Genomic DNA, 24,368 nt, shown 5'->3' with positions numbered 1-24,368 from the left:
AAGTCATACAACAGCAGAGAGATTGACCTTGACTGACAGATCACTAGCTTCACAGATATCCACACAACACTTGCTGACCTTCAATGCACAAGAAGTTTGCTTCCCTGAGATTTATACCTGAGTCTTCCTTGGCAACAAATCACTTCCCAGCCAATCATCTCTTGGCATTCATGGGCTGCACAGATGGGTGAACATTCAGGACATTTGCTGCAAATATCTTTGGTTAGCAACTTCTGTAACACCAGCCATTGATACCCTGAGCACCCACTGCCCAATGAATCCGTAAGCTTCCTGGATTGTTCTATGAAGCCACAAAAAGGGCAGTGGGGGGAACTATTAGGCAGATCATAAAATATGGTCAGTAGGCTACAATATCTTCAAAATACACAGCTTGGATATTAATTTCCAATTCTGAAGAATCTTGAAGGACTTTACCTATATGTTTCAGCATATGTTGCATTGTATCCTTTAGCTGCTGTAAACCAGTAAACATTGTGTACACTAAGTGTGCACAACCTGTGATGCGTTGTAGCTTATCTAATACTTGACAAATGAGCAGCAAAACCAAGAGGTTTAGAAAGCTTGTGGTGGGTTACCATAATGGGCCAGATGGACTATAATTAGGTTAGTGGATCACAAGTGGCGCAGGCGCAACGTAGATACAAGTGACATTTACTCCAGAATATCTAATGGCTTATATCCCATAGAAGATGTGCTCCACAGTCCTTGCACAAATTTGTATGTAAAGGGCCACCAAGTCACAGTTAAATTATGGCAACCCCATAGGGTTTTCAAGGCAGAAGCCTTATAGAGATGATTTGCCATTGCCTTCCTCTGCGCAAAGACCCTAGAATTCCTTGGTGGTCTCCTACCCAAATACTTATCAAGGCCAGCCCTGTTCAGTTTCCGGAATCTGATAAGATCCATCAAGCCTGGGTCATTCAGGGCAGGACACCAGAGGAAAAACTAAAATTGCCCAAGGATTCTTATCTATAGTTTAAAGTTGAGAAACAGGTAAAAACTTACTCCGTACTATCAGCCTCGTATAGGCTGAGTTAAAGTGGTTTCCTCCTATGTATCTGGCAGAATAAACCCCTGCATCCTGCAGCTTGACCCCTCTACTAATGGGCACTTTCAGAAGTTCTGGGACTTCCTGCCGGAGGATAGAATATATGAAAGTACCTGTAGAGAAAAGAGCCCATAAAAATAAGATGTAAGATGCGAGCCAACACACAGGTGCATTTCCTGAAGAAACAGATTTAACAAATAAGAATAAAATGGAACTTCTGCTCCACCATAAAGAATAATTCTTGTGTCATATTTAGCTACAATAGACTAACATGGTTACCCCCACTTAAATATGAAAACAACTCACACATGTGTTTTTATTATTTAGTGATGGCAACATCAATGATTCCCATGAGTGAAACAGCTACCTCAGATAAAACTTCCATAACTCTGACAGTGAGGTGAATCCAACCATCCTTCCAAGATCCTTCCTTCTGCCTAAGGAGTTCTCTTTCAAATTAATCTCCTTCTCCATGGAAGAGCCATGTAAGTTGGAAAAAGGTTCCTTAGGTTGGAAAAAGGCTTCAAACATTTGCTCAGTGGGGTGGTAGGACAGGGGTTGAATCCATCCTGTCATTTCAGACACTTTTTCACTCCTAATGTTCAGCTGGCAATACAGGCCCAAAGAGCTACAGGCCCAGTTCTGGCAACCATCTAATAAACATGGCATGGACTTCAGGGAAGGTCCTACTCTCCATCAGGCAGCATAAGGCTGTGAAGCAGGACCACCATGAGGTTGCCTGTACAAATGTCTGATGGCACAATTGGAGCTATTTTCGATGACCCCTGTTCAGCGCTTCAATAAGAAAACACAGCAGAGGCTTCCCACATCACACCTGAACATGGTGTGCTTTTGGCAAATCTACTCAGGAGTTAATCAGTAGGGAGAAACAGAACATGGGTACCATTTTTGTAGATCACTGCATCTTCTTCCTTAACCACCTTCCTGTGGAAAGGAATGCTGATCAGTTCTTCCTTGTTTGCTGTAATAGTTAAGGCCACTGGAAGGAAGGAAGCTAAAACAAAAATAAATAAAACAAATGTGGATCAGCTGTGATACACATGACTTCTTTATGAATCCTCCCAAACAGAAGATGGACTGACATCTATAACTACATAACTATATATATAACTCATTTTATTTAGAAATACAAAGGAATCTTGTAGCACTTTAAGACTAAGGTTTTATTCCTGCATAAGATTTCATTTCTTTTCTTGGATGCTTCAGGATGCTTAGGGCTGATCCTGCGTTGAGCAGGGGGTTGGACTAGATGGCCTGTATGGCCCCTTCCAACTCTATGATTCTATGAAGCCCATTTCTTCAGATGCCAAAAGCAGATGGATCTTCACTAGTAGACATTTGAAAAAAAAAGGGTGTGCTTCTAGGCCTGGCGGGTAGGCCGCATCACTGCCGGGAGAGGGGGGGAGGGAGCCCTTCCTCGAAGAGGCCCCAGGTGTCCTTCTAGGCCCGGCGGAAAGGCCACCCTACTATCTCTATACTTTCCTAAACCTCTCCCATCCCTTCTGCCAAAAAACCTACAATGCTCCTGCCACAAACCCACTACCAGGCAAGATAGTCTCCCATCCACCCTTTCTAGTGCCCGTTTTATTTACAAGTACAACGGGCTTTAAATCTAGTAAATCATATAAGAGCAGTCATAATTAAACTTCATTGTAAAAAGAAAGATGATAGTTGAAAAGACAATTTCACTATGAAACCCAGAACCAAGAGAAAGGTGGAGGTGGAGGTAGAGCAGCGGTTCTCAACTGCTGTGTCCCTGCAACCCCAGCTGTGGTGGCAGCAGGGTTGGCCTGCGTATGTGCACAACAATTGGCAGCATGGAGGCACCCATTGCCATGGCTCTTCTGCCTCCGGCCCCTGCCACTGCCGGCCACCGCCTGCTGTCGCCCGCCACCACATGTGGCCGCTTTTTGGCTGCTTCAGAATGCCTGTCAGGGCAGCCGGCAGGTGGGTGGCAAGGGCTGGTTGGGCGAGGGAGAGGCCACGGCATCTAGAGGAGCCTCTGGAGAGGCTGCCCGAGGGCGAGGCTTGGCGGCAATGCGGCGTGGGTAGATGGGACGCACTAGGAGTAGGCAGCCGCCTAGCAAGGCAGGACTTGGGGGATGCCAGCAGCACCACTCCCTGTCGCCTCCTGCTGCCGCTTGCTACTGCCCGCTGCCTGCTACTGCTGCCTCCGCCCACCACCACCTGTCACCGCGGCAGCCACCAAACTGGCAACCCGGGGCAAGGTCCAGGTGATCCCCATTGGGGTTGGGACCCCAAGGTTGGGAACCACTGAGGTAGATGAAAGCCTCTTCGTTTGGAGATGCTTATGGGGAAGAAGCAAATAGGTGCCAGGAAACACAACAGTAAACATTATGGTGCCCTTGGAAAATCACTGTCTTAAAAAATGACAAGTGTATTATGTACTGGCCTTGGAATAAAAGTGCTTCAAATGCAATACCTTCTTGTGGCATCTTCATTGTGTGTATCCTTGTAACTTGATCTTTGAATTTTCCTTCACAGTAATAAGCACCAATGCTTTTTTCAGACTGTGCCCTTTGCCATACCACCTTTTTTGCTGTTCCTCGTGTCTCATCTTCAGTTACTATTAGGGGGTCTTGATGCTGGTTCATCAAGGCTTCATAGTCTCGCCCAATGGTCACAGAATCAGGGGACCACCAACTTGGAGCAATACAGATCAGCGATGTCTCTGAATCAGCCACAGTAGGAAGAGAATTGATCAACATCAAGTCCAGGACTGCTTCCACATTACCTACAAAGAAAGGAAGAAATCTTACTGCAATGTCTGTTTTTTCTCCTGGGGGTTCCCTTGAATAATTATGTGTTTTTTATGTTGCTAAATCTGCATTTACTGAACCTGCTTTTTTCTACCTTTTCTCTGAGTCTCATGGTAGGTACCAGTTACCTTGCCTTCCTCTCCACACAACAGGCAGCTTGTTAGGTAGGTGGGGCTGAGAGTTCTAAGACAGCTGTGATTGGCCCAAGGTCGCTGAGTAGGCTTCATGTACCTACCTTCCCATCCAACCCCACATCTTCCAAAGGCCAGGCTGGGCAGGCCACCAGGAGTTTGTGGGCTGCCACTTTCCTGCCTCCCCATCTGGCTGGGTCAGGCACGAAAGGGCATGGAGGAGGTGCGCTGCCTCCTTCCCGCCCACTCCCCCACATCTCCAAAGGATAGGCTGGACAAGTAAGGCTGGGGGGGGGCTGATTACGTCCCCTCCTCCCACATTTCCCAAGGACCAGGCTGGGCAAGAAAGACTCCTGTATTCCCCCAGCCCCTCTGAGGAAAGGGATGGTGGGGGGAAGCAAAGATTGGTCTGACGGCAAGCTGAAGGGCCATGGGGAGGCGTTGTGAGCCCAGATCCTGTTGGTGAGGACTGCTTGGAGGAAAAGCCTGGCCAAGTGCTCCCAGATTCACCAGAGCCTCAGTTGGATGAGAGCTTAACCCAGCCAGATGCTCAACAGACAGAGAACTCTGACCAGTAGGAGGGAGTTCCTCCACTGCATTGGAGCTGTGGATGGTTGCCACATCCCAATATGAGCCTCGAACAGGACCATACAGGAGTATAGCAACAGAAAGACCTTTTGCTCTTTGCTCCTGCAAGGGACCATGGACCACAATAGATGGTTCATAGATGTGGGGATGGGCTGGAGTTGTAGGAGACATGACGCCTTCGTCTTTTAGGAGTCCCACCTGCGCACTGCCAGCCTAGCCAAAACCCAACTGCCCCCCACAACCCGCTCTAGTACCTGTTGCATTCTCTGCTGCAGTGGGCTTTCATTCTAGTGTGAAATAAAAAATAAAGTGTGTACTGTTCATGTTCTGGTTTTGCTTCTCTGGTTTTACCATAGCTTGCCTGGAAGAGAAGAGAGGGCGCATCACAGGCTGGAAGGGGTGGCCACAGCCACTTACAATGTTACTTTTTGCCCCCTGTAGGGCTTGATGGCAGCAGGGTTGGCAGGCATGGTGATATTGCTGCAAGTGGATACATTTTTTTAAATGTCAGTAGGGGCATTTATGCATTGCTCTCCAGAAAAACTGCAATTTGCAGGCATGCCAGGGCCACACAGAGGAGCCTTCGGGCATTATGTGGTGGCAGCAAAGGAGCTCATTTGGGCTTCCACAGGAGGGAGGAGCAGTGCTGCACCAAATTTAAGCAGCTGAAACTTGATTTCCTCAACAGTCTGGAGGCATGGTAGGGCATCCCCCCCAAATATCTTGGAGTTTAAAGCAACCTTTCCTTTAAGGGAGATTGCTGCTGTGCCCATTGACAGGCAGACCTGTGTTGGTGTGGAGGAACACACCAATGCATAGATTTGCAATGGGCTAGATTTAAAACCTCAAGGAGCAGATTGCATGGCCACCTTGAAAGTCAGCTCACTTTCCCCTTGTGGAGGGTGCCTCCAGGTGACAGGTGCCCCCATCCTACCACAGAAGCTCCAACCCCAAGAGGCATCCCTTCCTCCCACACCCCTTTCTGAGTTTGCAGGCTTGGTAGGAGAGAGATTTCCACCAAAGATGCCAGTGCCATTGAACTGCTGCTCAAGGGTTTGAAGGTGGGGTGCTGGCTGTCAGCCAGCCAGCCACATTGCCTTTTACAGACATCAGCCCCTTAATTGCAGGCCACCCCACAGCAGATCCCAGTTTCTGGCAATAATCCCCAACTTTCTTGGCACTACTAGGCACACATGTCACTGCAACTAACAGTAGCTGAGACCCTGTTCTTTTCCCCCCAACTGCCTTTCTCTCCCAGAATCTTCAGCTACCATGCCACTGAGGAGAGTGGCTGAAATCTCCCCTCCACCACCAAAGGGGATGACATCTTCATCCCAAGGCAAAGGGACACGGATGTCAAGGAGGACAATCCTGAAAGCTCTCAGCAAACCCAAGGTCCTGCAGGGTCCTATCACCTGGCAAGGGGTGGTTGGTGGCTGGCGCCACCACAAACAGGTCAGTGGCTTTTGTGGTCCCAAATTTACAAATTTTAACCCAAAATCCAGGACAGAACTCTCCAACACATGAGGAACAGGAGCCTCATGAGAGGCATCTGGCTGAACACACAGTGGAGGAGATAATACCAGGAATAGATGGCCTACAGGGGAGGACCGTGTCTGCCTGTAAGTGCCATCTGTTTCTGGGAAAAACTGCAGTGCCACTGTGTGTCCAAAACAACATGGGGTCTCCTATCTAACCATTTGTTTCCTGTTTAAAACCATTCCCAAAATGCGTGCTCTGCGTGCCTGTGTGGATGCGCTGGGACGGTGGAGAAGGAGAGCAGGGAAGATGTTCCACCTTCAAAACAGAAGGATAAGAGAGATGAAGGACATCCTGGATCACCTGGCTCTTCAACAGGGGATAGAGGGGAGGGGATAGGGGACAATAAAGTGTTTAATTTTGAAGTTTTTAGGGGTGGTTGGGTGGTTGTTGATTGCTTGCCTACTAGTTATTTGTTTCACTGTTTTGAAAATAAAAATTTGTAATCTTTAACCAGAAGTCACAGTGGATGAGCGATAGGGATGTGAATGCCCTGCATAGTGACCCATGAGGCCCCTTCCAACTCTAATATTCTATGATTCTAAGTGCCTCATGCACCCTTATTCACAAAAAGTAAGCCTCCCCGCCCTCAAACACACAAGCAGCACAACAGGGGAGTCTCCTGGTGTGACCGACTGACCCGTTTTAGTCCCAGCTGTGAGGGCATAATCCCACCACCACATCCAAGATTGCCCTAGAAAGAAAACGCACAACAACTCGGTACAGGAAAATTAAAAAAAAAACACAGTTAAATATTTTTTTTAAAAAGGGGGGGAAGGGGGACCTGGCTTCAGGCATCAAGGGGAATATTTGTCCCTCAGCTTTATAAGCCTGTGCCTTTTTGCAGTGGTCCCTTCCCAGTCCAGAGGCTTGGTCTGCGTGCCCTGGCTTGTTCCACGAGTGTGTGTGGGGAAATTGGGACTGATTGTGCAGGGGGGTTCCTGTGGACGGCGCAGAGTGCTCCAGAGTGGCAGGGTTGAGGTTCTCCCTCCCCCTGCCCACCACTTAGTCCCCTCTCCTGTTCAGGGACTCTAAAGCCCCCATTAGAAAGGTGTTGTTCCTCTCCATGGAAGTGCTGAAGACCTCCCTGCTCAGCCTGGTCTCCTCCCTATTGTCCTCCAGCCAGCCGGTGAAGAGCACCTCCCGATGAGAGGCATTGAGAGCCTCCTTTTCATTGGAAAAGATGGCTAGGAGGTCTCTCACCTCACTGTCCCTTGAACCAGTGGTAGAGGGCATGAATGAAGCCTGAGAGGTAGAGGGGAATCCATCTCAGCTGTGAAGATGCTCACAGAAATTGGCCGGCTAGCTGAGCTTGCAGGCTCTTCTCTCTTCCTGCCTCACACCATGCAAGAGGATTATTGACTCCTGATTGGGCAGAGAGCCTTGCTGGCTGCATTGATTGGACAACAAGGATCATGAGTTGGGTTTATTTGTCTCCAGCAATGTTACTGTCCTGCATGGAGTATGCAGTTGCTGCTATTTCACGTAGTGACAGAGCTATGGATACATATGTTCATTAAAATAAAAGTAAATAAATTTACATATTCTAAGCACAGAAGAAATACTCCCATGACACAGATTCCTGGCAATGGGTGAGAGGTCTCCCACATAAAATACCCATCCTGACACATTCATGTTCTCAAAAAACAAAAAAAACAAAACAAAAAAACTAATCAATGTGGTTGCTGCCACCTGTTCCCAACATAAGCATGTTCCATTCATCAATTGAATTTCTGTGAATTCGTTTAATTTACTATAGGATGGGACGTATTAATGTTAGCTTTACATGATACTGTAATTTTAAAAAGTATTTTCGTGCCATTTTTTGTGTTCATAGATATGCGTCCGCGTTGGTGCATGAACGGCAGCATTTTTTAAAAATTTACACGATGAGAAACAGGGTAGAAGGTGTTGAGTGAGAGGGCAGGACAATGCTGCCCACATTATTGCACATTTACCCCTCCATATGGGCAAACCCCTGGTGGCTCACTGGTTGCACACCAGTGGGATGCATGATTGAGGGTAGCGAATTGAGTTTTGGTGATCACGAGTTAAATCTGGCCAAACTCAGCTCAGCTCCTTGACAGCTTCAGGATGCAAGCAATGTCATGTGGAAGGGGTTCTAAAAGCCACCAACATCCAGAGGCTGTCCAGGGGTAGATTCCTCATGTGAAAATGGTCAATAAGTTAATTATGTGTTTGGAGAACAACTTCCTTTTGTCTGATGAGATCCAATCAATCTCATCCTCTGTCCCCATGAATTAAGGATGCATTGCAGTTGGATTCTTTGCTGGGATGTAAAATCTCAGCCAATATAGAGCCCAGTTTTGTCTGACAGTTATTTTTTAAAAGCATAATTCTCTTGTTCTTGTTGTGATTTCTCCTTTTAGTTAAACTGAGAGTACAAGCTAATTTTTTTTCTTCTGAGGGATGACCTCAGCTTCCTCTTGCCTACATTGTGCAAAGACAAACATAACCAACTATTTCAATGATGATTCAGGCATTACTCTTGCTGCCCTCCCACCCAAGTTTAATATGAGCTGTCTGCTTTTTAAAAGACAATGAAGAAGAAGAGTGGGTTTTTATACCCCACTTTTCTCTCTTTTGTAATTGCATTGTATTCTTCTTGTTCAAGTACAAATAACAACAACAGCAAAACCAAAAACAACATAAACACACACAAAAATAACAAAAACATTACAGCGCAACCTAAAATTCAACTTCCCACCTAACTCAGCCTCCTGGACAAATCACTTCCTGCTGTAAAAGTGAATTCAAACTGTCTTCTGCTTCACTTTCTTTATATTTTATAACACTTTGTAGAGTCTGGAAAAAAAATTCATGTAGTTCCAGAAAGGTAACCACTGTTCATAATATTTCTCCAAGTTTTTGTCCTTTGATAACGCTGTTAGTTTTTATGCCCCGTGTTTCACTGCCTGAAGGAGTCTCAAAGTGGCTTACAATCACCTTCCCATCCTTTCACAACAGACACCCTGTGAGGTAGGCAAGGCTAAGAGAGATCTGACAGGACTGCTCTGTGAGAACAACTCTACCAGATGGTGATGAGCCCAAGGTCACCCAGCTGGCTGCATGTGGAAGAGCAGGGAATCAAACCCGGTTTGCCACATTAGGAGCCACTGCTCTTAACCACTACATCACATTGGCTCTGTAAAGTACAGGAATCTTTTAATGAACTCCCGTTAAAAAAAGGGCACAGTTTGTTGCAGGAAGCTGCATAAACTGGTCCAAGAAGATGTGTATGTGTGTCTTGATAACATCATGAGTTACCGTTACTCAGCAGAGTACCCAGCCAGCATCTTTTGCCACTCACAGAACTTATTTTCATTGAACTGAACCTTGGATTGATGACAGGCCTTTGCACTGCCAAGTTTATGCATGCATTCTAGGAAAACCAGTCTCCAGCAGGTGGGATCTGGGGATCCCCTGGAATTACAGCTCATCTCCAGACTAAAGAGATCAGTTCCCCTGGAGAAAATGGCTGCTTTGGAGGGTGGACTTCATAGCATTATTCTCTACTGAGGTCCCTCCCTGCCCCAAACCCACTCCCAGCTCCACCCCTAAAATCTCTGGGTATTTCCCAACCCATAGCTGGCAATCCTATGCATCGCTAGTCAAGGCCAGGCATGCCCAAAACACTGTGCTTCCCTCAGCCCTTTTGCTTCCAGGGTGTTCCCAATCTAACTGGAAACTGGGGGACGTGTTATTCTAGTGTTGCTACTTCCATGTTCAATCCCACACTGTGCATTCATAACCTAGCCTAATGATGCCCAATATGGCTTCCATGGGTGCCATCATATCCACCAAGGGGTTTCCTGGCACCCACTTCCTCCTCCACCTTATTGAAACAGGAGGTGCTTTGTATCTGTTCCACTATATATTTCTGGTAAGGCCTTGGAGGGGGAGCATGCTCACTCAGGACAGCTGTCCTGCCCCTAAGTGCCTCCTCCTCCTCCAACTGGCTTGCCTGTCTGTCCAGCAGTCAGCCAATCACCTTCCGTCCCCCACCCCTAACCATGCCCTCCTTCTTCCACTTCCCTCTGAGGCTCAGATGCTGCAGATCCCTGCTCCGTGGGAGAGCTACCCCTGCCAGTGAGTTCCCTGCCTGGGGGCCTCCAGCCTTCAGCCTTTCCAGGTCCTGGGGGAGCGGGAGGCCATCTGCAGAGTTCTTCCACCCCCCCATCTAGCGCCCATTGTATTCCTAAATGCAACAGACTAGGCACCTATTATATGCATAAATACATATATACAAACATTAGGGCACCATGTTGTGTATAGCTGACTTTTAATCCCATGATGCTACTATAAAATGTATGTATGGTTTAAGGACACTGCCAAGCAGGTCTGAGTAGGGTTGCCAATCATCCTGGACACCAGTAAAAGTTGAGGATAGGGATGCCAGATCCAGGTTGGGAAACTCCTGGAGATTTGCAGATGCAGCCTGGTGTAGCCTCAGTGGGGTACAATGCCATAGAGTCTTGCTTCCAAGACTTTTCTCTAGGGAAAATGATCTCTATAATCTAGAGATGAGCTGTAATTCCCAGGAACCCCCATGCCTGACCTGGAAGTTGGCAAGCCTAGCTACATATTTTGCACAGCGTCCACTTTGAGCTATGATATGTCTTCTTAAGGTTGTAGAAAGCTGCTTGGGTTATAGAACCAGTGGGTGCGGACTTAGAGGAAGACTCTGAACAAGGCCAGTGAATTTAACACATGTACTTTGGGCTCCTATCCAAGGGAGGAGACACCTTTCCCGTACCAGCAGTTTTCTGCTGATGAAAAATGAAGATGGAACACTCACCACTCCCAATTGGTCTGCTCCAGTCCCACCCTGTATTGTATTGTAACTTTATGTAACCCCAGTTTCTCCCAGCAACCCTTGCCAACCTCCAGGTGGGACCTGGAGTTCTTCAGGAATTATAGCTGATCTCCAGGCTACAGAGATCAGTTCTCCTGGAGAAAATGGCAGCAGTGTACAGTGGTCTCTATGGCTTCATATCCCTATGGAACTTCCTCCTCTCCCCCAAATCCCATTCTCCCCAGGCTCGGCCCCAAATGTCCAGGAATTTCTCACCCTGGACCTGGCTACTCTTGACCTCCCATTTGAGGGAAGAAATGATGGAACCTGGATTTGTTCATGGAGGAGCTTCTAACCAGAGAGAGGGGATCACTGTTTGGCAAAAGAAAGAAAAAAATTCCAACAATGTGGGATGGGAGATCAAGGTAGAAACCCTTTCAGTAAAAAACACCTTAAATATTAGGCAACACAATTAAAAATAGGACCAGAAGAAACATGATTCTTTCTCTCTTTCTGGGGCTTCTGACTCCCACCCTCAGTCTTTGACAGCAATTTGGGGGGAGGGGGAGGGGATGTCTTTGTGGTAATGTTGCTGCTCTTCAGAATCTTATAGATTCCCAGAGATTACAGCCATATTTTATGCTGTACTCTCCACCAAACATAGTTTGCTCCCTGTAGGATACTCTTCATATTCTAGTCAATCATGCACACCTCAGATGTTGTGTATGCCCACAGCCCCACTCAGGGCTGCTATCCTCCAGGTTGTGCCTGGAGGTTGCCTGCTATTCCAATCGATTGAAGAGGGAGGGAGAGCCAGTGGGGAGGGCGGGCAAAGACCATGGTGATTATAAGGGGATAAAGAGATGCAGGAGATGATGAGTGGAAGACCAGCAGCTCAGAGGGTGGGTAATGGAGCAGTAAAGCTAAGTGGAAGGAATGAAAAGAAGTAATAAAATGTAGTGAGGAGAGGGAAAACAGGGCGGTGAAATGAAGAAAGAGTAATAGCTGGAGTAACTGGAGGAGAAGCAAGTGTGAGACAACAGGTGATGGAGGAAGAAGAAGAGGAAGAAGAAGAAGAGTTGGTTCTTATATGCCACTTTTCTCTACCCGAAGGAGTCTCAAAGTGGCCTCCATTTGCCTTCCCTTTTCTCTCCCCACAACAGAGCCCTGATATTACTGCTCAGTCAGAACAGCTTTATCAGTGCTGTGGTAAGCCCAAGGTCACATGTGAGGGAGCAGGGAATCAAACCCATCTTACCAGATTAGAAGTCTGCACTCCTAACCAGTACACCAAGCTGATTCTTCCAAGCTAGAAGTGTTACTGTGGCGAGAAGGGCTAGTGGGAGAAATATGGAATTGCCTCTCTCCCATGAGTCTTCACGGGTGCCTCATTTAAATTTTTAAAAAATGCCTTTATAGACCTGTATGGTCAAATAGACCAAACATATTTTGGTGAGATACGAATTTGTCACTGGACAAAGAAGGCTGAGTTTAAAGATATTACCTTTCACAGCAGCCTAACACGACTGAAGAAATGAAGCATTCCTTGACAGGTGGGTGTGGGTGTGGAGTTTTACTGGTATTAAATCTGTGAGTTTAGCAAAGACATGGACACTTCAGCTCCAAACAATCAACTCTTAACTAAGTACAAAAAAACTGGGCAACAAGAAGCAAAACAGGGGAAGTAATATACATGTTTGAGGCTCCCGCCAAGCTATGGAATTGGTCCTTCACATGTTGTGCATGTGGACAATTTGAGGCAGGGATCTTGGAAAAAGAGCCTGGGACCCTGGACTCTTGAATGGGATTCATCAAGTCCCCTTTCCTAATTGTTTATTGGACTATGTAATGGACCTGTTAGAGGCCTCCATTAAGGACCACTTGCATGCAATAGCAGGAACCTCAAACAAGTATATAAGTTCCGTGTTTTTGCTTGTTGTTGTTCAGTGTTCTTGTGCTTAGTAAAGAGTTGGTGGTTTACTGAACTCACAGAATAGCCTTCAACCCCCAACCCAGCCTGAGTAGCTTCCCAAAGAAGGCAGCATCATGTTCTCCAGTTCTCTCCTCTTCCTGCTGATATAGATCTTCTCCCTGGGTCAAGAGTCCAGGAGCTCTCTGTTCTAAAGCAATCCACACTCCCCTCTAAAGCAATCAACACATCCCCTCTGATCTGATCTTCTCCAGTTTCTCTGATCCCTAGCCATACCCATGTATTGAAATGTGTGCAAATGAACTGCATGGAAATGCATTGTGATGATTTCTTCCTCTTGAGGCTCCACTTATTTCAGAAGCACAAGCGAAACAGCCTTAAATGTTCAGACTAATGCACACTAATATCTCTTTAAAAAACTTTAGGACACTTCTGGAAAGACATTCTGTTTAATAGCTGGCAGATTTTAGTCTTCAGAGAGCTTCATTAACGGAGCTAGCAAGCAAGCTAAGACATCTTAATGTCATATTAATTCATGGGCAAAGCTAGGGGTGTCAGCTTTCAGCTGGGAGCTGGGGATCCCCTGGAATTATAACTCATCTCCAGACTAAGGACCTCCTTTCCCCTGGAGAAAATGGGTGCTTTGGAAGGGCTGATTGTATGACATTGTACCTCACCAGAATCCGTGTCCTCCCCAGGATCTATCCCTAAATCTCCAGAGATTTCCAACCTTGACTTGGCAACCCTACCCCACCCCCCTTCATCCCCTGCCAGTAGCCTAGCTGAACTTTCTCTGGCCAAAGCAACATTTGCCAGCAACAGGAACACAGAATGAGACCGTCTAAAACTGGCATAAATAGAGAAAGACAGGAAGCCAACCATTTCCAACCCAACGAAGATCCTCTGTGTTTCCTTGAGGCAGACCTTTGATCCCCGCCTTTCTCCTTGCCATTTGACCTCTTCAGGAAGGCATCTTGCTGTGTGTGCAATGTGGATTTCAAGAAACAAGATTTTCTTTCCCCCAGTTTGATAAAAACATTGGAAGTAGGTAGACATTCATGAAGGAAATCCGCCAGCCTGACAGTCTTCTAACACTCCACTCTCAAAATGCATCTCCTTCCTTTTTCTTTCCAACTCTGTTAGGTCCTCTAATAGAAGCAGCCCTAAAGCATTAGCCCCATTTTAATTTTTAAAATTTCACAAACCTCAAGCCCTCTTCTCCTCTATCATCAGCACTCATCATATGCCAGAAATTACTTCCAAGTTGTTCAGTGCTACACATGCCTTGTAGAGGCCATCCTCTCAGAACAGTACAGTGAGAACCTCATCAGTGATAGTTTAAAAACAACTTTAAGTGTGACAATTGAACTGTTAATACAACGCCCACAAAGTCAGATAGAGCCACAAAGAGCTCTGATCTGCGTCTTAAATAGGGCTCTGATCCAAAGTTGAATCAATCTCAAGCAGTGATACCCAGTAGTTTGGGAGTCACAGCTCATTCACATGGATGTTCTAAGAACTGTTCCCAAATGTATTTTAAGTCAAAATGGTTAAGGCCTTTACCCAGTGAGGCTTGTGGCTGGCAAGTGATTTCTACCTTGAAACAGTCACCATTGGAGGAATGGGCAAAGTACGCAAGCCACTGAGGTGCAGGCCTCATGTCAGGGATGGAAGTGAATGTGGCTCCTTTGGCTGATGCTAATCGTGAATGGGACTCTCTGTGTGCTATGGAGGAAGAAGAAGAAGAAGAAGAAGAAGAAGAAGAAGAAGAAGAAGAAGAAGAAGAAGAAGAAGAAGAAGAAGAAGAAGAAGAAGAGGAGAGTTGGTTCTTATATGTTGCTTTTCTCTACCCGAAGGAGTCTCAAAGCAGTTTATAATCCCCCTCCCTTTCCTCTCCCCACAACAGGCACCATGTGAGGTAGGTGAGGCTAAGAGAGTCCTGATATTACTGCTCGGTCAGAACAGCTTTGATGAAGGATCTCCATCACCTGAGTGTGATTGTCTCACATCCCCTTTCCTACCCTCGCCTCAAATGCTCCCCAAACACTGTATTATTACAGTTGTTCAGACCAAGTGATATACAAACAGAATCATAAGAGACCAAAACAGTATGGCCATTAAATGTAATACATTTTTTAAAAGAGGCTAAAATAAAACTTTAAAAGATATTACGTTAGAGCATCAGATTTTTATGGAGGTGGTGGAAAACATAGCCAGCTGAATTGTCAGTTTTAGTGTGTGGGTGTGGATGTGGGTGAGTCTCATGATTTAATAGCCTCTTTACTCAATCTGCGTTTTTATGTTCTGGAAGCCTTTTGAGTAGTGGTTCAATTAAATTTCCATGAGCAGTGGAACAGTATATGCTCTCTTGTTTCAATCTGGCCACTCCCACAATAACAATGTCTCAGTGTGAGGGGGATGTTCTTACAGCGACCCTCTACTAGAGCTGAGGGCAAGACTGAGAATTTTGCAAGGGTAAATGACCTTCTTTGTTTCTTTCTTACCAGCTGACACGGATAGGTGGCAGGGGCCAGAGCACTATGTCTTCTCTGCCTTTCTTTGGTCCTATATATATTTTCTTAGTACATATTGCTTAGCACTTAGTCCTTTCTAGGTTTTTCTGCACTCTGTGCTGTGTAAGCACCAGAAGGAAATCCTCCCTCCTCCATCCACTTGGAGTGTTGATTCCAGTGTTTTTGTGAATGCTACACAGTCCTCTTTAGATCACAATGGAAAGCCTCAACAATATTTGCAAAACGGGGTGAATGAGGAAAAGGCGACTGTCAATCCAGACACCACTGAAATGTTTATACAATCAGTCTGAAACAACAAACCACACTCCAGAGGTCAACTGCGGCTGACTTCCAAAAGTAAAATACATGTTTAAAGTGGTCCAACAGATTAAAATTATTCTATACTAGCCGAAAAGCCCATTGGATTCAGGAATGCAATGGGCGCTACCGGGCAGTGGCAGGGAGAGCGGGCCAAGGGAGGGGGCGATCAATGCGGTGGTGGCGGTGGCGAGCAGGTCGATGGCAGGCAGGTGGCTGGGCGGTGGCGAGTGCACGGAGGGCTGGCAGCTGGCATATTGACGGCGGAGAGGGCGGCGGCTAGCCAATGGCGGTGGTGGCGGCACGTCCTTGGCGGGCAGCTAGCGGTTGGGGAGCATCACGCTTGCAGCCATGCCCATTGGGAGCACCTGGTTCAGTGGCAGGCAGCCAGAGGACGGCGTGGCCCCGCTGTGGGGAAGACCTCTGTAGAGGCGGCTGCTCTATGGTGGGTGGGCGGGCGGAAGGGCATCGGGTGCTGCCGCTGGGAAGGTGTTTGTGGAGTGGGTGGCTCCATGGCGGGCAGGAGGAGAGCCAAGGGCCGCCGCTGCCAGGCACACGTCTTGGGAGCAGTTGCCTCAGCAGTGGGTGGCCGGAGGGCTGCAGGGCACCCTGGAGCAACGGAAGAGGCGAGTCGGCCAAGCGCAGGCCACGCCAGCCAGGAAGCTGGGTGAGCGCTGCCATGTGGCTTGGGCTGGCGGGCGCTCTAGGGGCTGTCCCAATCCGGAGGGGCCCAGCTTTGCTGGGCGCTTCCGGATTGGCCTGCTGCCTGTAGTTTCAGAGGGCCGGACAGGCCTGCACAGCAGCCCTGAAACCCGGACAGCAGCCCCGAGACCCGGACAGCACCGCCCAGATGGCCCTTTCAAAAATATATAGAGGAACTGTGGTAAGGATGTAAGCCAAATTAGGTACAATTTTAATAGAAGGTCTGTGTGAGTGGGGTGGGGGGAGGTATGCAAAATAAATGCAGGTGACTCAGAACCTTTCAGGCTCTATAGAGAGAATCTCTCTGTGAATATAAAAATCGTGAATATAAAAAAACTACAGATATCCCTGACCCCTCCCAATCTCAAGAGATACTATGAATGTGAATTAACTTATGACTTGGGAGGAAGAATACATTTCCTCTCATATGCCTCTGAGCCACCTATATCTTGCACTCCTTACCTGACCCCAGAATGAAGCCTGCAGTTATTGTCCTAAGCAAATTTTTGGAGCAAACCACCAGTTCATATCTTACTCCACTATTCATATCAGAAGCAGAAGGTTCCTAGGGTTAACCCATTTCATTGTCTCAACAATTGTCTGAGGTAGACTGGGTTGAGAGAGAATGAGTTGGATCTAGCCAGCTTTTTCACTCCATCTCTTCTAAGGCCCCTACTTACTCCAGACCTCTCTGCATATGTCTTTTGTCCATGCAGGCCCCATGATTCCCAGGATAGCATTTTTGGTGTTCAAGGGTTTCCTGTCTTTTTGTAACAGCAGAAAATGAATTTTATGGTAGCACTAGCAAAGCCCATTGTACCCAGGAATACAACGGGCACTAGGATGCACAGCTGCACTGTGGCCTTCCTGGGGGCTGGCTACATGGCAAAAGCTCCTGCCCAACCCTGGATTCTTGAAGCCCCACCTCCAAATCTCAAGAAACATTCCTGACCCAGGGATCACCAACTTTCACATGCAACCTGGTAATCCCCTGGAACTGGACTATGGAGATCCTCTCCCCAGGGGAAAATGGCTGTTTTGAAGGGGGGACTCTACAATGACAACTCAGCTCCAGGCTCCTGGAGATGAAAGGGCAATTTGCTTGAGAGGTTGGGAATTCTGAGGCAGTGAGTTTGCAGGATGGGAGAGGTTGGGACTTGCAGACTTGCAGGAATTGCAGGTGATTTCCAGGCAACAGAGATCAGTCCCCCTGGAGAAAAGCCCTGGCTTCAGATCCCCTGGTGGTTCAGGGATGCCAGGCTCCAGGCGGGAAACAAAGAGGAATGGGTGGCAGTAACTGCTAATAACATTAAACAATAAATAATTCATAAACGTATCAGTTTCCTCCTTTAATGAAAATATTTAATGGATAGCAAAATTTGCTTAAAGAGCTGAACACATTTCAGTCAGTTCATTCTTCAGTTCAGTTCAGTATCAGAGTAAATAAAAAACAGTTCTATATCTTGGGTTTCAGAAGGCTAGCTGGGAGACATTTCTGGGCCTCCCACAGCCCCCCCCCCCCAGGATGGCACAAAAAGGCTGCATCTGGGGGTGGCTCACTCCCCCCTCCCCCATAGCCTCCAAGTTGAAAGAGGAGGCCAGGGCAACTTACTTTTTGTACCAGCAGAAAATGAAATTTATGGTAGCAGGGGGGACTTTGCACCCCTCGTGCCTTCTCCAGCAGCTGTCTTCTCCTTTAAGGGCAGTATTGTTTTCAACTAGATTTTAGTTTCATTCCTAGAATTACAGTTTCATATCAGCCAGAGGAGAACTCACAGAGAATGGGACTTTCCCACTCGGCTCCACAGCACCTCGAAAGAGTGAACCCAGTTCTATTACAAGAAGTCTTGAAGGCCAGACCAAAACTTATAGGAAGCTGCCTTATACCAAGTGAGACCATTAGGCAGTCAGCCTTGATGACACTGACACTGACTGAGAACAGCAGTTCCCCACATTTGTGAGGAACGGAATCCCAGGGGTCTTCCTTGAGAAAGCATGTGTAAGATCAGGCTGCGAGAAAGTATAGAGGCATTCACTCACACTTGTAGTACTCTGTTATCTTGATCATCCTAGCCCTCCTTTTCCTGTTCTGTTCCACCACGGAGTAAGTGCCATGTACATTAATACTGAATCATCATAAATCATTATCTTAAATTGTGAAAAGCAATAGAGAAACATAACAAATAGAGAAACCCAGGCAACCGGGTTAGCCGTAACCATGGATCTAGACCAAAAGGTCCCATTAAAAAAAAAAAAAAGTTGTGAGGGGAATCTGTCTATTTGCTCTGTTTCTTTAAACATTCCTCAGAACTTTCTAGTGTTGTGTGTAAATGCACAGTTTGGGGGTTTTTAAAACCAAAGAGACACCAGTTTGGGTTGCTATAGGTTGCTATGGCTAAACACCTGCCTCAAGATTCAGAGAAGAAGACATTCCCCTCATTCTGGCATTAGGCCAGGAGAAGGTAAATGTCCTCTGCTCCAAGGCCCACACCGAATCTTGGGGTGGGCACCTCAACATACATTGTGGGGGTATGGCAGCCCACAATGTTGCAAGGCCTTAGCATTCCCAGTGCCATCTCAAACCTGATGATGGTGAGAAAGCAGAGACTACAGTCAGGAGGATGAAGTGAGGAAGAAAGGTCACAGGCAGGCTGGTGAGCAAAACGTGAAGGAAAGGGGGGCGGAAGGAGAGGAGGAGGGACCGTGGCTCAGTGGTAGAGCATCTGTGTCACATGCTGAATGTTCCAGTGACAGCATCTGACAGTAAGTGATGTGAAAGGCCTCTGACTGAGACCCGGGAGAGCCACTCCCAGTCTGCATAGACAATTCTGAGTGCAATGGACTAAGCAACTGATTCAGTATAAAGCATCTTCATATGTTTGATTCCCCACGCTTCCACGTGCAGCCAGCTGGGTGACCTTGGGCTAGTCACAGTTATCTGAGAGCTGTTCTTGCAGAGCAGTTCTCCCAGAGCTCTCTCAGCCCCACCTACCTCACAGTGTGTCTGTTGTGGGAAGAGGGAGGGAAAGGTGTTTGTGAGTGACTTTGGGACTCCTTTGGGTAGTGAAAAGCAGGGTATAAAAAACCCAACTCTTCTTCATGAGGAAACAGAAAGGAGGAGGAAGAACAAGTAAGGAGGGAAATGGGATTTCCTTCCCTTGTAGTTTCTTGTGGGTCCCCCACTGGCTTCTGTATGGGTAATGAAAACTTTACACCCACCCACAGAAGAAGTATGGATCCCTAGGTAGGCAGAAAAAATATATAGCTTTGTGAATTTAGCAAAAGGGGAGAAAAGGCCCCAAAGTGAATGAATACTGACATGAATGTTGTTGAGTGTCCGTTGAGAAGAAAATGGGAAGGGAGTAGAAATTAGGCTGCTTGACCCCTGTGAAGATGGAGTATTCCAGGTAGGGAGATTTTGAGGGCGCAGGGATCAGTTTCCCAATTGTTTCCTTGTCTGTGATCACCTATAGAAACTTCCTTACCTGCTTGTATTAGTAGCAGTTAATAACACTTCATGTTTCAGTGCTTAGTTAAAGCTAACACGTTTGTCTCTGAGGAGATAGTGCTCTCTGGTCTTTGAAGAGTCCTAAGTATCTGCCTTAAATCTAAACAGGGAAGAAGGAGAATATGTACACCTGCCCACTTTTGCCCTCAGCCATATAGATGAGGCTGTGGGTCCACACTGTTGTCTATTGTTGAGGCTGCTGAAGGTCACACAAGGAAAAGCAGTCAAAGCATTTTGTGTAAATTCCAGAGGTGCGGTCCCCACCTTGGAACGAGGGTGGAGTAGGCTTTTTGCTCTCTCAGCAGTAACACCCACAACAGATCCCCTCTTTCCTTTCCCCCTCCACTTAGGACAAGGTTAAGTGAGCTTAAAAGTCTGCCAAAGGCATCGACTTTAATGCCTCCCCTACTCCGGGAATGTCAATACTGCTTTCCTGGACTCCGCCTTTTGTATCTAGAGGGAGGTGGGTTTGTATTGTCTTCCACTACTCGCCCCAGGAAACATGATATCACACTTGAACAAAAGCGGGAAAGCTGACAGATCTACTGAGATGGGTGTGACTACAATACACACCTAAAACATTGGGTGTGACTACAATACACACCTGTGGATTGGCAGCATTTCAGGATTTGGGTTCAAATATGTACACAGGACCTGCCCATGTTCTCCTTTTATCCCCCCCCCCCCATCCCACCACACACTTTATAATTTGAAAGGATAAATGCTTCTTTTTTAGTTTGCAAGGACAAATATGCTGTAAAGCGACCCCTGGAAAGTTTTTCCTCTCTGAGTTATTTATTTAATTCATTTGTATCGCACCTTTCTCCTCAGTGGGGACCTAAAGTGGCTTACATCATTCTCATCTCTTCCATTTTATCTTCACAACAACCTTGTGAGGTAGGTAAAGCTGAGAGAGTAAGACCAGCCTAAGGTCACTCAGAGAGCTTTCGTGGCACAAGTAGGGATTTGAACCCTGATCTCCCAGATACTAATCTGACACTTTAACTGTTAGACCACAAAAGATTAGTTGATACTAGGAGAGGGCGAAAAGGATATGTCTGGTTTTAATGAAGAAAGACTGCAACAATAAACCTCACCTCTCTTTCAAAGAGCTCATAGTTGTATCCATGCTCTCCCCCTTCATGGCAGCCTTGGGTAAAGAGAATGATTTGCCCAGATGTCATCTCACACATTTCATGGCTGATGAGGGATTTAAACTCAGGAGTCTATGGTCCATATTCAGTCAACTACAACGCACTGGGTCTCAATAATGACATTTCTTATGCCTGTACATGTCCCTCAATAGATAGATAGATAGATAGATAGATAGATAGAGAGAGAGAGAGAGAGAGAGAGAGAGAGGCAGGCAGGCAGGCAGGCAGGCAGGCAGACTGGAAATCAGTCACATTCAGAATAGATCTAATTTTATTTTCTGTATGCTAACAACTAGCCATCCACAAATGCTACGGATTATTATTTTAATATGCAAACAGCACACAGCAATCTGTCATCTTTCTTTCTAACTTATACATATTAGCAGCAACAAGTATACTTTTGACCTGGCTAATATTCAAGGCCCCTGCGGATTCTGGCTCTCTTCTCCAGATGTAACATGTTTTGTCGTAATTCAAAATCTAAAGATGGTCAAGCATATTATAATGCCATTATATTAAAAAGTTAGGCTTCTTCAAACTGTTTGATCCCAATGGTTTTAAGTGTGGTTAATTGGGACGGCTGCATTGTGTCCATTGCACAGATATGTACACAGGGTACTACCACTTGAACTTTGCCTTAGATATCAGCAGATTACCTGAAAATTCTAATATTTCTCACAATCTTTTTTCTCATGGTATTTCTTTTAGCTTTTGAAGCTCAAAGAAGTTTATGTAGTGATGATGTTATCCAATTCAACGTAGACTTGGTATAGATTCCAATACAGAATCCAGTATTGATACTAAGCTTCTATGGAGGGCAGAAACATGTTTGGGTGGGGCTGACTTTCAGGTTTCTATAAAGTGTAGAATTTTTATAACTATCTTAAGATGTTTTGAACCTGCATTAACAGTTATGCCAGAGAAATATGAACATGAGAATGACCATGTCAGTATTCAAGTATAGACAGAACTAGGTGACAATATGCTCCAAAGTCTTCCTCATTGTTATCTAATTTGCCCTCACAAACACCTTGTCACTCTTACTCCCATTCTGCAGATTGACAGCTGAGGTTCAGTGATAATGCACTGTCCAAGGCCATTCAGTGCGTCCAGGACTATGGAAAGATTTTAATCCATATCGCACATTATAATCTCAGGGGGTTTTTCCCCGACCCTTCTGAGTTTATCTTATTTTTCAGTAAAGGCTGCCCCCAAATAAGGGAGAGAATAAGCCACGTGTGTGATAAGCAATGGATGACTGAAGCTGAAGACACAGGGAAATAAATATTCTTATGTTGAAGAACAATATTTGAATCCAGTGGTATCTTTAAGACCAACAAAGCTTTATTCCAGGTGTAAGCTTTCATGTGCATGCGTGCTTCCTCAGATAAGGAGAGTGCTTGCCCATGAAAATGGATACCTTGAATAAAACTTCATCAGTCTTCAAGGTGCTGCTTCAAACCAACACGGCTGAATTTATTCTTGTTTTGTGTTTTGCTGTTGTATTTAAATAAAGAATAAATGGGTTTGACAGCGAAGATTTTTGCCTGGGCTTTATTAGCACGTTGTCCTACATGGTGTACTTTGTTATGATAATATATGTACTTAGATAAACAAAGACGGGTAGCAGTGCCATTCTAAGCTAGTATTCTAATAAATAAATCCCACTGAATCCAATGGGAATCATTCCCTGGTAAGCGTGTTTAGGATTGCAGCCCTTATCCCTCGGTGTGACTGCTTATTTGAAGCCATTTGGGGTGACAATCGTTCATCTACAAAGTGTTAGTGCCAAGATGCTGCTGTCTGGAAGAGTCACAACATTATGGAAAACAACATACTGATATTCAAACGCATGCCACATCTTTTCATACATTTTCTAGCCTACAGACCTAGTACGTTCTCACCATTACAGAAACCAGTCATGTAAGGCTGTACGCTGACCCAAATAGCCTCTTGACACAGTGTGGTGTCTGCAAAGTTATCTGCACACCCCCAATCAAATTCTCAAAAAGCGACAGGAAGGTCAATGGAGCAAAACCACCTTTTGCAATCATATTGAGCCAGAAAGACTTGTTTTCTGGTTTAAAATGGCTAAATAATCAGAGAATGGTCAGGATTTGGGAATCTGACCTGTCACAGTACTGCTATTTATACACCGTGATGCTCCAGAATAACGAAAGGGTTCCTACCTGATAGCATGAGGCTGAATCCACAAAGAGTTAAAAACAGTAAAAAAGTCCACGGTTTGCCAAGTCTATCCATCCAGTTTGTGCAGCAGCCTGTGGAGTAACAGAGGACCTTTCAGTGGGGTGACCCTTCGTTGAGGCACTTTGTATGTATTGTATGGCTACGCAATACCATCACCAGGGAACGACCAGTTAGCTGTAACACTGGAGTAGGCTAGAACAGCCTCCGTGGCTGTCTGAACAGAGGGAGTTTCAAGTTCCTTTTTCCTGTTTCCTCTGTAGATTAGGATGGGAAAGGCAGGATCTTAAAGGCATTACGTATCGGCAGGATTTCGGAGGCTGTACAAGTCCCATCCATCTAATACACCAAAACACTTCTCTGCTGCCATGGGGCGGGGGAAGAGGATAGCTCTTTGAGACCCCCCCTCCCCAACAGGTCATGGCCAACACTGTCAGGAACAATAGGGACATCCTCCAGTAGGAAGAATTATGAGAACAACAAGCCCCCTCCGCCTAGGCATGGTATGCAAAAAGTTGCTGCTCCATCTCCCTTTTGAATCCCCTCTCAGCTAATTACCATTCAAGCTCTAAGGCTGCATAAAAGGCTTTCAGGATGAAGTGTTTCTCCCCTTAGTTACTCGATCTTTCTGCTTAGAAGTATAAGAGCTAATAGGCATCAAGGATGTCCAGCTTCTGTATTCTCGGGAGCTCTTTTGCGGTCCAGAACCTGATCCAAAGGCTGACCCTGGCAGGATCTCTCACGGATGGTCAGATTTTAGAATCCAGTAGGTATCACCTAGAATGAGAGCCAGCTGATGTAGTAGTTAAGAGCAGCAACCTCTAATCTGAAGAACTGTGTTTGATTCCCCCTCCTCCACCACATGCAGCCGACTGGGTGACCTTGGGCCAGTCGCAGTTCTCTCAGAACTCTCCCAGCCTCACCTACCTCACAGGGTGTCTGTTGTGGGGAAAGGAAGGGAAGAGGATTGTAACCTGCTTTGAGACTCCTTTGGGGAGTAATAAGTATGGTTAAAAAACTGAGAGCTCTCTCTGTAGAATTAGGGACTTGGCAGATGCGAGCATAAGTGCTTGAATCATGAAAGACCACTGGGG

At 46.2% G+C, this 24,368-nt stretch overlaps 1 protein-coding gene across 3 annotated transcripts in view; it reads right to left on the bottom strand.

Annotated features, from left to right (window-relative positions):
* TEK (TEK receptor tyrosine kinase) overlaps positions 1-23,566 on the bottom strand; it is a 50,346-nt gene extending 26,780 nt beyond the window's left edge. Inside the window, exons 1-4 of one of the 3 annotated variants that reach the window (XM_077345242.1) lie at positions 23,259-23,566; positions 3,534-3,845; positions 1,974-2,084; positions 1,027-1,182 (exon numbers count right to left, since the gene is read on the bottom strand). In XM_077345242.1, the coding sequence (XP_077201357.1) occupies positions 1,027-1,182; positions 1,974-2,084; positions 3,534-3,845; positions 23,259-23,331 (652 nt within the window). In that variant the 5' untranslated portion in view covers positions 23,332-23,566. The remainder of the gene's footprint in view (positions 1-1,026; positions 1,183-1,973; positions 2,085-3,533; positions 3,846-23,258) is intronic. The other 2 variants (XM_077345241.1, XM_077345243.1) reach the window with 2 other exon arrangements.
* Positions 23,567-24,368: the final 802 nt, after the last annotated feature.

This window comes from Paroedura picta, chromosome 7 (assembly GCF_049243985.1).
Source record: "Paroedura picta isolate Pp20150507F chromosome 7, Ppicta_v3.0, whole genome shotgun sequence".
Taxonomy (NCBI): Eukaryota; Metazoa; Chordata; class Lepidosauria; order Squamata; family Gekkonidae; genus Paroedura; species Paroedura picta.
The sequence above is the reverse complement of the archived record's forward strand: the minus strand, read 5'-3'. Positions and strand labels throughout refer to the sequence as shown.